This window comes from Lates calcarifer, linkage group LG14, assembly GCF_001640805.2.
Source record: "Lates calcarifer isolate ASB-BC8 linkage group LG14, TLL_Latcal_v3, whole genome shotgun sequence".
NCBI lineage: Eukaryota > Metazoa > Chordata > Actinopteri > Centropomidae > Lates > Lates calcarifer.
In genome coordinates, this window is record NC_066846.1 from 2,072,203 (window position 1) to 2,087,298 (window position 15,096).

General features: G+C 40.5%; 1 protein-coding gene across 1 annotated transcript in view; it reads left to right on the top strand.

Annotated features, from left to right (window-relative positions):
* LOC108882077 (ankyrin-2) overlaps positions 1-15,096 on the top strand; it is a 93,626-nt gene that overhangs the window by 12,342 nt on the left and 66,188 nt on the right. Inside the window, 1 exon segment of the mRNA XM_051075720.1 lies at positions 13,728-13,829. Coding sequence (XP_050931677.1) covers positions 13,728-13,829 — 102 coding nt within the window.

The following is a 15,096-nucleotide window of genomic DNA, read 5'->3' on the forward strand; positions in this document are numbered from 1 at the left end:
CACTATGCAAATCTGTTTGACGTATGTACAGTATGTATATGTGTTATACATGATATGTGTAGGGTTGGAGTAGGTCAGCTGGAAACCCAGTCAGTGTCTGAGGCGAGCAGCTGTGTTGTTCCTCAGCAGGGAGTCCCCTTCAATCATCTCTGATTGGACACACAGGCTTTACAGAGGCCACAGGATGACAACTATTGTTTAATTCTCCAACATCTGGCCCATCATACCATCCAGTACCATCCAAATAATGTTGCACCAGTTTTCTGTGGTTTGACCAATGGCTGTACATAAAGATGGACAACATGCCAGTGAAGCCAAAACATCTGATGGCCCCCTGGTGGCTGGCTGCAGTATAGGTCATAAACCCCACGGGCCATGGGTCAAACTGACAAACTACAAGTCAAATAAACTTTTTCTAAAGATGATTTCAGTCATGATGATCATGCTGATGTATGTTCAACTGCTTTTTTTTCTGCTAAATTTGGTTTTGGTAATTGAGTTTGGCAGGTGTATTAGTGGGACCTCAATACCTTGGCTCTACTGCCTGATCACTACTGTGCAGGCTCTGGTTCCAAAAGACATCACCAGCACAAGATGGCAGCACACATATCAGGGATATTTTGGCTTCATAAAGCCGTTAGTTGGAGACCAGAAACCATTGTCTTGATATGATTCAGACTCACCCTAAAGGACTTGTGACTTGTCTAGAATGACATGAGACTGAACTTGGACTAAACCTAACTCTAACTTAACCAACAAAGACAACAGAATTTTAGACTCAGTTTCCACCCAATGTTAACATGCAAGCTGTATTTAGATAATTTATCTTGATAAGGAGTAAGGCACTGTTACTGCTGGTCTTAATCACACATACAATTAGTCAAGCTTGCACTGTGTTCATATCTCAGCCAAGCGCAAATGACATCTGTACAGTTCGACTACATTTCTAAGCAGGAAATCCCTCCAACATGTTGAAAGATCACTCTGGCTTTCCCTGTTCTAAGGGTTGCCTGTCAAAAAGCTACAAATGAGCCCATAACCTGCAAAGGAAATGTAAGTAGAGCCCATACAGAATCGTCTGATTCTCAAGGGATCCCTGCAATTTGCAAGACAATAGTCATGTGCCAGATAGGTTCTTCCACTGGCTCTGATTACCTTCTCACAGTATGGATAATGTTAGCCCAGTTACAAAGCAATAAAAAGTAGCCCATGGTTGCTTTCACCAGTCTCAGTCTGTCACGATTAGCACATTGTAGGGGTCCTTTGAGAGTATTTTGAATTGCTTCCCTTGACCTAGGACACATCATGTTTCTCAGTCACCTATTTGCATATTGAGATGTAATCATGACAGAAGAACAGGGCAGAATAGAGATAACAAGAATTCATATGGGGTCTCATAAGCTTTTTACCAGATCTGTAACCTCTTCAGGGACGCCTGTTCAATTCTATTCTCAATTCAACCGGTCAGTGCTATATTTGGGAAAATAGAGAGATCTAACACATCATTCTCCTGTCACCCTGCACTTTATAACAGTCAGATCTATCAGTTACTGAGGTTTGACACAAAAGAAGCCATTTTCTGTAGCTAAAGAAAAATCCATGCCTAAACCTTTTCTAATTCTGTGTTTCCATAGCAACCTGGCCTCCAACTTCTATAATTCATGTTTTCTTTTCTCCATAGCAGTTGTGTTATAGTGGAGCCTGTAGAGATTTATATATATTATGGCTGGATAAATCTCTAATTGAGACTTAGTGTTCTTATATGTTAAATACTGATTAATATTTGTCTACATGTAGCAGTAATGTGCTTGAAATATGTTAAATATTAAATCCCAGATTTGTGTTTGCTTGGATGATTTACTGCACCCCCTGCTGCATTACATGTGTCTATTACATGGACTGTACTTTCTTTTTGCTCCCTACATTATATCTGATTTCTGCTGTAGTCCAGGTTTAAGCTTCAGCTCTTAGCTGGTAGGAGTGCCCTGTTAGCATTTAGCTGCTACAGTACAACCCCCTAAACTTTCAAATGAAAACATCTCTTCTCCCTTTCCTCTCCCTAGTAAACCCCTTCATACACCTTCCATACACACACTCATCATCACAAGTGGCTTTACCTAACAACCCCCTCCCTCCTGCAGCCAGCGAGCCATATGGTCAAGCACAGATTAAAAGCATTTGTTGTCAACGCCTGCCCCGCCCAGTGGATTACCACCTCACAGAGAGAGCATGGAGCAGGGGGGCTGTCTGTATGGGACCAGATGGAGGAGAGATGTCTGTAGGCATTGTCAATACAGAAGAATAGTGACTTTCGTATTTAAACTTCATGAGTTGAGGGAATGCTGCGGTCTACTTGCACAGAGCCAGGATTGACCTTTGTCTCTATAAACCACACACATACAAACACACCCATGGCCTCATCTATTGGCTGCCCTAATTGGATGAATGGGTTGGCAGACGACTGCTCTTTAGTGAGAAGATTGGGCAAGACATTAAGTAAATTACATCCAGGAGAAGGTTAATGAAACTAAGAAGGCCTGTAAGGTGACAGAACAGTGGACGGCTACATCTAATTGTGCGTGCTTTGGCTAGCGATGGAGCTATACTGAACTGAAATGGTATGTGTGTGTTTGCTAAACTGTCATTATGCCAGCATTTAGCATAAACATGTGTACATCTGTAAGTGAGCAAGGATTGGTCCTTAAACTTAAATTTTTCTTAAATTTCATTTTCTCATCAGCAATAATACAGTTTGTTGTACTTGATGGGTTTTGCTGTTATGGCATTACTTCGTCTAGTATGTCAGGTAGCTAATGGTGGCATATATTAGCTAACTTTAGATACATATAACTACTTAGTTTCAAAGCTATGCAGATGACATACAACTGTTCATCTGCAAGCACTAAATGACCTCCAGCAGTCTAATTTGCTGGTTGAATAAGTTTGAGTACAAAACCAAAATTGCAGTTCTTGGTGCTGATTGTAAGGCAAACAGGCTTAATTTGTGATATTGTCAGTATTATATAATATATATAATTATTTAGGATTTAGTGTGCAAGATTACATTTTTACCAGCTGCCATAGTGGGGCTCATATTGTTTTCACCTTGTGAGTCTGCGTTTGTGTGTGTGTGTGTGTGTGTGTGTGTGTGTGTCATCATGCCAAATGAGGTCCTGGAAACTCCCGCTGTAGAAAGAAATAATGCTTTGGTTATTGCTTATCTTTAATATTCTTTTAACTGGACTACTACTACTACTGGTTTAAATCCCTTTACTTACTCTGTGTTTGTACATTGCTTAGTTTCAGAGTTGCTTGGTGGGTATGTTTAAATGGTTTTCAGTCCTACTCATCAAACATTTTTCTCAAAAGGCATAGTGTAATATTGTCAGATATGGTAACTGTGATGATCCCGTGTTTGCTTACTCAGTTTATATTCATTCATTCATAGAAAACTCCAAAGCTGCTTTTTCATGTGGTTTCCGTGACGCCCTCAACAATGAGGAAGTCTTTCTCCCTACGCTAACATATTCAGTGAATGAGAATTGTTTGGGTGATATTTTCAACAGTAAGAGGATTGTGTGAGTCATGACCTAGAAGACTGCAAAGAGAATGGGGACATTTACCTCCCTGATGTCAACAGACAAGGACACACACATGCATACAGAATGAGTACAAACATACAGCTGAGCTTGGATGAGATGGACACTGAGATGTAAGAATGATAGGAACCTGATGTCTGAAGCTTCTATTAAACAGCATACTATTAATTCCGAGAACCAATCAATTGCAATGAAAAGGTCTGTGTGACTTTAATTTGCATTTAGTCCAGCAGAATCAATACAGCTCTGGGCTACAGTCTGACACACATCTGTGTTAGCAAAACATGGTGCCTACTTCTATTAAACAGTCCATGACACGAGGCCTAGTGATAACAGTAAAGAAAAGTCACTGTGTGGGCTGGGTTAATGTGAGAAGCTTGGCATGCTGCTAGTATCCAGTCACCAGTAGGGGTCAACTCACATGATAACCACCAGTGTTCATTACTACATTTGTAGATGTAATTATATAACCTCTGGTGCCAATGTCCAGGGTTTAATGCAAGAAAGTGACAAGTACTCTGTGTTTCCCCCTGTCATGTTCTTGCTAAAGACACAGGTCCCCTTAAAGACAGAGCAGCACTGTAGCATGTGTCCAGCAAGCATGCACTAAAAACCAGGGCTTAGTTTTCAGTGTGGGTGAAGACATTTAGGAAAAGGTCATATGGAAGCAGGTTACACTGGTTGTATATGTAACCTTAAAGGAGCCACTACACACACTTGACATGGCATCAGCAGGGGAACACACACTGACAGTATTATTTACCAGTTTTATTTTCCAGCACATGTATATGTATTAGGGTTAGACTGACATTTCTTTACTGGTTTCTTTACTTTGTATATTGGGAATCATTGGTCAGGTTTGTAGGGTTGCACCTGTTCAGGCCAATGCCGTGCCAATTCACTTATGTAAAACTCATACTTATGTTAACTTTACACAGTCAGGAGTGACATTTTTATTACAGGCCAGCAGCAACAAGGTGAAACAAATGCACAAATTGCTAGAAACTCCAAAGACTAGAAGCTACATCACAAAGTTGTGCCACCCATTGTGGCAATTGTTAAGTAGTAGTTGTCTTTGCCACTGAAAGACAAACCAAAAACAACTTGGACATGGTCCCTGGAGGAGATCAAGTCATTCTGCCCATGACTAAATCCTAAACACAGAGTAGAGTCAAATCTGTTTTCAATAGAAATCAGTGTTGACAAAGCAGTCTCCTACTCAAAGTCCACTTAGTAGCTTTTTCTGGAGCTTTTAACAATGTCATACTGTCTTCATCAAGGATTGGGATTGATTACTACTGTTTTCAAGATCAAAAATTTAACCCAACACAGATGAGAAGTGCTTAAAATGCTGTGGATAATTTCATAACAGCCACTGAGCTCATGTCAATAGATGCGTCCCTATGACCAAAACCATGTGATATGTCCTGGAAAAGTTTGTAAGTGGACCTATACCTTCAAACAAAAAATTATAACAATCATAATAATATAATAATAAATTCTGGATTTGGAGCACATGTGTTTAATTTGACAAACCCTTGCATATGAGCACAAAATATTGGCCCATATTGGCCTAATATCTGCCCATGCTCAGTGTCTGTGATACCCCCTCCCCCCTCCCGTCCCTGCCGCCCTGTGCCGACCACCCTCTCTCTCTCTGCATGCATAGCTAGGCTGGTGGGTGTAAAAATAGCCGGGATGGGAGGTGGTGGGGTGGGGGGAGATGTTAGTCAATGGTCGGGGTGTTGGTATTAGCAATGAGGAAGAGCTAGCACTGTGTTGCCAGTATAGTATCAGGACACAAGTCCAGTCAAGTGGAGAACAGGGACAGGAGCTCTGCTGAGGCCAAAGGGAAGTGAGGTTTTGCTGGGACTGGGGGAGTCACCCCCCATGGATGGTAGCCCTTAGGTTTTTAGGGGGAGGGTAGGGGAAGCAGGGACAGGGAGTGGATTATCAGACATGTTACATGATCACTTAGATTTCTTTATGTTCTGATGGGATAGACTTATGTATCTTGCATCATGGGCAACGCAGCCATGTGTAAGGTGTGCGGCTCGGACAAGGGCCTGAGGACAGCTGGGAGCCAGTCTAACCTGGACCAAAATCCTTCACCTGACTACTACTGTGTGGAGCATTTTCCTGTGCAGCCTCCTTTGGTATTGGTAAGAGCTTACACTGGCAGGTGCAGCACTGACAGTGCAATTTCAGGCAACTGGGACGCTCCTGAGGTGCTCTTTTTGGGGTATTTTAGGAAATTTGTACAGATTAGAAGGTTTTGAGTAACCTTTTAAAAAAAAAACAAAAAACTTTGATACATTCAGAAGTCAATGTCAGGTGTTGCTTTTAAATCTTGAGTTATTTTTATAATGGTCACAATCTCGGTGACAGAGTTCTTTGTAAGCTGTCACTGAAGAACTCCTTCAACTGGCGTGCATTTTGTAGTTGTTCACTTTAGCTAACTTTGCATAGAGGTGATACATTTTTCTTTCTTTCTTTTTTTTTTTTTAAAGAAAACTGTATACCCTACGTTGGATACTGTTCTAAGAATCAGTACCGTTCTGTACCTCGCATTAGGTGCTAACAGGTATAAACAAATCACTCAGGTGTTTAGGGTTTGAGATTGTATGTGTGTGTGTGTTTGTGTGTAAATGTGTGTGTGTGTGACGGGGTGGGGTGGTGCTTCTTCTGCTCTCCCTTTAAAGGCCAGTGTGACATTTTTGTTCCTAAAGTATCCTCGCACAGCAGCATGTGGACTCTTGTGGCTAATTTGAAAAGCGATGTAATGACTTTAGCAGCGTGCCACTGCTTCTGTGCTGCTTCTGGGAACACACAGCAAAAATATATCACTTATGTAGTCTGATGCTGAGTCTTAATGTCTCGCTTTTCCTACAGCAAAGTATAAAAATATATGTCAGTGGGGCGACAAAATTTTGTTTGCGTCTAAATGAGGTTTCTGTCAAAATATCCTTATATCACATTCCACCACCTTGTAGTACTGAAAAAGTTGTGTATACTTTACCTGATGTAACCCTGCTGACTGGCACAGGTAGGTCCAGACAGCTGTAATTGGCCTGTGTGTAGGAGGAGGAGGTGGCGACCTGTCAGCCTGCAGTGACCTCTGGCAGCACAGGTTCCAGCTGAGCGTCTTATTATCCGAGAAGATGAAAGAGAGAAGATGTGAGGAGAAACACAAAGACAGATGACGGCGATGTCACAAAGCAGCGTGAGAGACAGAGCTGAACTTCGTTACTGATGTGGACAAACAGCGAGAGTGTTTGCATGCGTGTGAGGTGAAGTCAGACAGATTGACCATTTGCCATCGGTGTCCTGACTGGGCACTCTCTCTCTAACACAGTTATCCTGTCTCTCATACTGAGTGAAAAACACGTGACTGGATTATTACAGTAATAAACTGCTGTGCATCCCTGGTGATAGAGAAACAAAGATGGGCAGTGCAGGATTTAATACAACAATGTGACAGTTTTTTTTACTTTAAACGAATGAAGCCAAACTTGAGTCTGCCACTGTGCTGTGTACTTAAGCCTTCAGTTCTCTGCTCATTCTTTTGCTGCATGCCGGCACCACCTGAAAGACATGCTACCGCCCAAAAAGCTCCAAAGCTCCCCTTCACACCAGCAGCCACCTGAATGAATGTGTCATCATCATGCACTGTATTTTACACAGTGAATGCAGTTGAACAGATCTAAATTTGCACTACTTACTCCTCCCAGGTAGAATTGGAGTGAAATAGAAGTGCAGTGACACTGCTTCATTTAGTCATTTGAGCAGTCGATGCTCAGTGGTTTTCATGGTGCATTCAGGGACTGTTTTAGAGAAAATGCAGTACATTGGGATGATTTTGGCTTTGGGACATCCCAGAGTATGTCTGATTTTGAAAGCATCTCACTACCTCTTTTAGGGCAGAATGCAATATACTGTAGATCTCTTGTAGAGTTTGCCAGGCCCTCATCTCTGTGCTGAATGTCACTTTCACTTTACCATCTTCAACACTTCCTCACTGACTGTGAAATCAGCTGACTCTCTGGACAGTTCTGGTCTGTTCTGTTGCCTGTGTCATGTTTGTGTAACTTTGTGAAACCCTTCCACCTTTTCTAAGACACATCCAACCCATATTCTGTTTTTAGACATGGTCTATTCTGAAGAACTCTACATCTTGACCTGTGACCTTTGACCCGTTCTCACACTGAGCTGTAAAGTGCCTATTATATCTTCCGACCTATGAGTTAAAAAGTGGTAAACACAAGTTGTATGTTATTCCTTTAGAATTTTCACTCTGATCAGCTAGTCCCAGTTGAGTTTCTCTGTCTTCAGATAATGTAAAAATATACTTGAAACTTAAGTTTTGAATAGCTGTGAAATGCATTAATTTTTTTTTGTCTTGTCATAAACATATGTAATTTAGTTGTATGGTACATGAAAACTCCCCCTCATACATGCCTATCTAAATTTAGCTGAAACAAATAATCCTCCAGGTCCTGCACTGATGGACTGTATGCTAATAGGTCCACAGGGACAGCTGTGATTGGTTGGAAACAGCCTAGGGTTGTTTCCAACCAAGTTGTCTTCCAGGGCTTTGCTCTGCTGTATTCAGGTCAGCTGACATTGATCATAATGGTAATCAAGGTGATGGAAACACAGGGAAGGTGAATGTGGTGAATATATCAGGACTTACTGCAGTTCCCATTATGTCAGCTTGAGGATAATGAATTAGAATGGGCTATTTATACACTCCATGAAAGCTCTGTCATTATATCATTAATATTGCTGTGGGGTTAAAACCTCTCACTACCAAGCATTTTTTATTTGGCTCAATGTGTGGGGGGTGTGGTTGTAATGATTATTGGTTGTTCATTGAAGTGTTGTTGTAATTTATAACATTGTGAGTGTGTTCATGGACTAATGTGCACAAGGCAACCCTGAGGAGCTTTTAATATCAGAATCACACGCACACAAACAGAGCCAGCTCCAATGGGAGAGGTGCAGTTGCTAGTAAACAGAGATACTGTTATCCCGTCCTGACAGCTAGGAATAGAATGTGCTCCTTCAACTAAATCAACAAGGACAGATTTGCAACATGTGTGTGTATGTAGTAGACTATGTCCTTACTCTTCTTCTTTTATCAGTCCCAACCTCTTTAAACTATTCTTAAGGTTAGACTAGTTGAAAAAAAGTGTCCTTTTTTAGCAGCATTTATAATTTTTGACCAGTAGAGGGCAGAGGAGCTCAAGCTGCCAAAAGTTTATGGATACATTAATGTGTTAGGAAACACCTGCCCACAGGAACATCAAGCAGATGCAGAGAAATATCATATTTCTGTTCACCACTACAAATGCCAGTATTCCAATAAGTCCAATATTCATTCCTCCTGAAGCTCTGTTTTGGTCTCCACCACCTCCTGAGAAAAACATCCAGCACTTTAGCTTCTATCTGCCGTTTGCCGTTAGGTAGGAACAGTAGGAGCCATACATTAAATTTGAGGTAATGCCAAACTAATCAGCAATTATTTGCATTGTTCTAAAGTGTTAGATTCCAGTGGTAGCACTTCAACATACACTACTTACTATATTCATTGGCTAGCTTTAGCCAATAGAACAAAGACTTAATTGTTACTTGCTAACTACTAGCAGCTTCTTTATAACATATCTAGTTCATGTTACCTTAAAACATTCCCTTTTCCATGTCATAAATATTAAAGTAAATATTGCCACGATTTTTTTTTTTTTTTTTTGTAATGATGTTAGCTTTTACCCTTCTGTGTGTCTGGGTATGTACTTCAAATATTGTTAAAAAAAATAGGTGTGTTGACTTGTCAATGCAGTGTGTATATCGCAAGTCTCCATTTATTACATAATTTATCGTCTTTAATATTTACTATGAGAGCTTTGTTATGGAAGATGGGTGTGATTAGTGACATTGATGAGGGCTGTTTCCATTTAGTTGTTCCAGGTCAAAGGAATGCAGTCATCGTTAATTTTACTAGTTATACCTGCACTTGACCTGCAGTAATGAACTTTTGTGTCTAAATCCTGCAGTAAGTTAGTAAGTCAGTGTCATGGGAAGCTTCTTGACCTTGGAGGCAGTAATTTGACAAAAACAATATTGAAGGTCAACTTACTAGCTTTTTCTACAGCTTTCAACTGCATCACATGGCCTTCAAGTTGAAGTCATTGTGTCAAACAGCTGTTTCCATGGTCAAGAATGAACTTTTACACACAAACATCTAGTAAATGGACCCTGAGTTAATAATTTGTCTTGTTCTTGAAAGGTTGTCCATAGTAACATTATTCAAACTTCAAATCAAAACTATTCTTAATGAAGATGTAAGTAGTGGTTGGATCCATTATAACATTTACACGGCAAGTTTAAGTGATAGGTGCGGAGCTTTAACTGTCACTGTGGGAGCTACTGTCATTCAACAAAATGTATGTGTTGGCAGCAGTATATCTCACAGTGAGTGATACACTGATACCCTAATAGGCAGCTCTAAGGGAATCGATGCCCCTCATGGTTTCTGTGCTTACTTTACTAGGTCTGCTGACAGACAGAAAGCCATGTTGTCATGGTTACCTCCAGAGAGGGCAGTGCTTGTTTCCCTGGTAACTGGGAGGGGTGAGGATGCTCCCAGCCTGGGCACTGGTCGCTCACAGAGAGTGTGTGTGTGTGTGTGTGTGTTTGGGAAGGTTTAGGGGATGGTTTTGCATTATTGATACTGCTGCTCGCACTCCACAGATGAAGACAGTGACTTTGTAAATGAATGTTTGATGTAATGTGTTGGCAGAGCAGCTTTAGGACTGTGCTTTGTCACGCTTGGCGGGTTTGATTACATCTTGAAGTAATGTGGTTGTCTAGACACAAGCACGAACATAAGCAGGAACAGATTGTTACAGAAAGGACACATATGATACAATCATATATGATACATATGTAACATGCAGTCAGTGTTATTGAGACTCTTTTTTATTTTACTTATACAAACTCCATTCAGAAATGTTCTTTTTAACAGAAGTGAACAAATTAAAAAAAAAAAAAAGCAATGACTTTGACTAAGGTTCCTTAATTCACTTTCTGTCTCTATTTCTTGCTGACTCACCCAAATACGACCTTCATGTAACTGTAAGCCTTTCAGAGCAGTTTTTCTGATTTGCTCTGCACATTCAAAACATTTCCCCATCAAAGAGAGTGACAAACTGACTAAGCTCCTTATAACGCGGAGTTATGAAACTATTTCTGTAGGAAGGTGGTTGCCACAATTCTCCCTTTCTCTCCCATGTTTACCATTCAAAAGCCCCTGCTTGACTGGGAGTCTTATTGGGCTAAGTGTCACTATAGCAACCTGCCAGTCACTGAAAGATGATTAGGGCAAGGTCTTGCATAATGTGACTTGGCAGCTCTGAGGGGAATATGAGGATATTATCAGATAGGCTTTATCGTGGTAATGGCTGCTTTGTGCAGTGCTGCTGGAAAACAGTGCAAACTCTGTGAGAACATGTATGAGAGTGCATGAACAAGTCTTCAGGACTTTGCAGCATAGTAGCCTATTTTCCATTTTATTGTGAATGAGACTGTTTGATTTTTTCCCTGATAGTCTTGATAAAGTCAAGTTTAAAATTTCTGCTTTTCTGAAGAGCTGCTACATCAGTATCAGGAAATACAGCAGTGGTGAATCCTGACAGTCGACCTGCATCAACTTGTTGTGAACCAAGATGCTGCTGGTGTTTATTGCCCTTTCACGTTGCTGACGTGTGTTGTTTCAGTTCAAGGGATCAGCCTGTTCAGTGTGATCGATTCATTAAAGTAGAACTCTGATATTTTGTTTGCTGTCTAACCCTGAAGTCAGATAAGAAATGTCTCATCAGATTTATTTGTCTGCATACAGTACAGAGGAAAGGCAAGGATGTGTTTATCCTAGCTTAGCACAAAGACAGGAAGCAGGGGGAAACTGCTAGCTTAGCTCTATCAAAACTGATAACTGATGCTAAAGCTGTTTATGGTTGGAAAAGGGCTAAGCAGGGACCTGCCACAGGCAAATGCACATGGTTCATGATAAATTGTGGTCGGTAACTGCCCCCAGCTCATATTTGCCCCAGGCTGAATCCAGCCATGCTAATGGTGTGCAAGTTTTCTGAATGCAATTCTTTTTAACAACTCACTCTCAGATCTTCGATGACAGCAGCGTATCCTGTCTCAAACAAACTTTAAGACTGCACATTATCTTATAGTGTATCGGCATGAATCGGTGGCTTCCTTTAATATAAGCCTACAAACTTATGGACTTTGTAAAACAGTCAGAACCAGCATGGTCCTTTGAGGTGATTGTGTAGGTGCTGCAGTAACTCCAGTAACTGTTAGTGTGAATGTGAGTGATGCAGTGCAGTTCTCTGCAGCAACCAGACAGCAGCTGACTGCAGGTCAGCCACAAACATCACACAAGGGCTATTTGTATGTGTCTGAAGTAGACATCAGTGCTGCAGTGTTAGTGCCTGTTTTATACATCATCAGTGCTGCATCCTATTCTCTGATCTCTGAGAAAACAAGGGCAGCTTGACACTCTAGGTGACAGATTGCGACGAAGCAAATGACAGACCAAACTTCAAATGTCATTTCTGTCAATACTAAAAAGCTTGCTAATGAAAATTTTAGCAAATCATGACCTTGACGGCCAATCAGAGATTATTCCTCAGCTGGAAAACAAACAGAACAACTGCTTAAGTGTCCATGAGTCCCCATCAATACCACTGTGGTACAACAGTATTTCTGTATCTGACCTCTGACCTCCCTGTGGAAGGAGTTGCGCTGTTTGAATGCAGTAAAAATAAGCATCACAGTGTTTTTCCACAGGAGGAGCAGAGAGCTGGGAGCTTTGAACAAGCTGTATGTGAGCCAGGATTTAGCTTTAGTGAAGGCACCAAGAGGAAAATGCTGAATCATTCTGCCTCCTTACAGTCCTGGTCTGTTTCCAACTGCAGCTCACTCAGCATCCAAAAACAGACAGGGGACATGTCCTTCCCCAGCCAGAGACATACACATTGTGCACTTAGGAAAAGCTGTATGTATAATCATAGATGCACAATTTTTGCAGATAATGTTTTTTGTGATATTCTCCTCAGTGTCACCATAGACCTTGTTTATCAACTTCAGTATCATGCAAAAAGCTTTACAGAGTGATAAAACAGTAGATAGAAAATAAGTTAAAGTAATTACTTACTAAGCGAAACTAAAATTTCCAAAGAAAATACTGTTGGTCTAAACCTCAAATTAGAAATATAAACACTATCACCATATTGCTTTTCTGTGACCTGAGAAATCTGTCAAACTGGGGTGAGATGAAATGAAAATATATTTTAGACCAGGAGCAAAACCGTAAAGATGATTCTGTTAGCCTGTGGAGATTTTTGAGAAACAGAGTCATATGTTCTGATTTGATATGCATGATAATGTCTCTTTTGTCTGATTAATTGCAAGACATTTTGTGACATTCAGAGTTTGAGTTCTTCCAAATTTCAGTTTGAACAGTCAATCTAAAGCGTTCAAGCTATCAGGAGAAACTAAAATGTAGAGTTGTGTATCGTCTGCATAGCTATGTTGCTGTTTGTTGTTTGCTGATGACAGAACCAAGTGGAAGCATATGAAGATTAAACAGAGGAGGTCCAAGAATAGATCCTTGTGGGACCCCACACAGTGTGTCATATTCACTCGAGGTGAAATCACCAAGAGCAACAGTAAAATTCTTTATGGAAAATAGGATCTGAACCACAGGAGCCTTGGTAATCACAAATTATTCAGTGGAGTCAAGGTTCTGGTTGTGTGTGTTTGAAAAGTTGACAGATATAATGTACAGCAGAGTGCTTCATCAAAGTATGGTTGTGTTTGATTCTATGGCAGGTGAATGGCTTTTCACCACAAAGTCAAGGAAATGACTCACTTCTCATATGAAAGCAATTAAATCAGAGATAGCTTTGAGAAAAAATATGACTCACTATGGCACAGTGGTTAAATTATGTGATTATTATTCTTATCTGACAGCCAATGACAAAATGTTAATGTGGTTTGGATGTTATGTAAATTATATATTTTTTAAAAATGTATTTCATCCTCTGTCTCTTCCAGTCGGACAGTAACACCAGTTTCCTGCGAGCAGCGAGGGCAGGAAACATCGACAAGGTTTTGGAATATTTGAAAGGGGGAGTGGATATCAGCACCTGCAATCAGGTAGGAGACAGATAACATTACATTACACCAACACGCACATCCACACGCTCACACACTTTTGTGTGGACAAAAAAAAGTATATTGTGATGGAGGTGTGAAAAAAAATCTATGGAGCATAAGCTAAGACACAATAACATCAACAACAATATTAGCAACACAAAGACAATGGGTCTTGCATACGGACAGGCCTCTTTACAAACCTACACTTTCAGCATTTCCTTCCTCCCTCACTTGAATTGAATCAAAATGTTCCAGTTCTATATTGCTCAAACTCAAATATTTTTCAGTGAATTTTCTCAGTGTTCATAAAGAGGCCAAAAAAAAGAGGCCAAAAAAAAGAGATAGCTAAAGCTGTAAACCTTTTCTAGGAAAACAAAACCATTTAGATATTACTGCCTTACAAAATTATTATTGCATATGTTAGCAAGCAGTCTCTTATACACAGGCAGTAAAACCAAAACAGAAAGAAAGGTAAAAGAGCTGAGGGGAACTGTAGAGTTGGTGATGATTCTCTGTGGATCTTTCCCTTTCCAGCAGCATGTGCCACATTACATATAGACATCTGATCAATTTTGGTTATGGAATAAATTGATTAGTGTAGCTTTAACTTGCCTGTGTTTTTGCTGACTATTTAGCATGCACCATGTTGAGTGATAGCGTCATACCAGTCTCTCATTGCTTGATCATTTCCATGTGTGTTAGTGCTTATCTAACACAGGAGAAAAGTCAGGCTGATGGAGCACATCCTGGGTGGTTCATTCCTCTTAAACCAATCATTAGAGGGGTTCAAATGTGGAACATTTAGCACCTAACTGGTTGACAAACATTGATGTACCTTTTAGAGACCACATATTCTTTAACATTATTCGGACAATCCACAGAATGTATTATGCAAGTGCTAATGTGCTCATGTTGTTGCCCTCTAATCTGCACACACACATTTTTGCGTTATTATCATATTAAAATGGCTCTACATTCCTGTAGGGGAGCATTTGATCGGAGACAGTTTCTTTATTTAGGCCTTGTCATTATCTAGTCTCCTCTAAGCCCATTAGCATTCCAGCCATGGACCAAGAGGGGCAATGAAAGCTGATAGGGCGTACACAGTCCTGTGCTGGCAACAGTCATAATGAGCAGCCTGGTAAACAAATGTCACATGAAGTGGAAATCTAACATCAGTGGCTCTGTGTTGTGTGGAGACTTTTTTGTTATCAACTGATGTGCCCTGATCACTTGTGCCCTTGAAGATATTTTGGGCTCCTGTGTT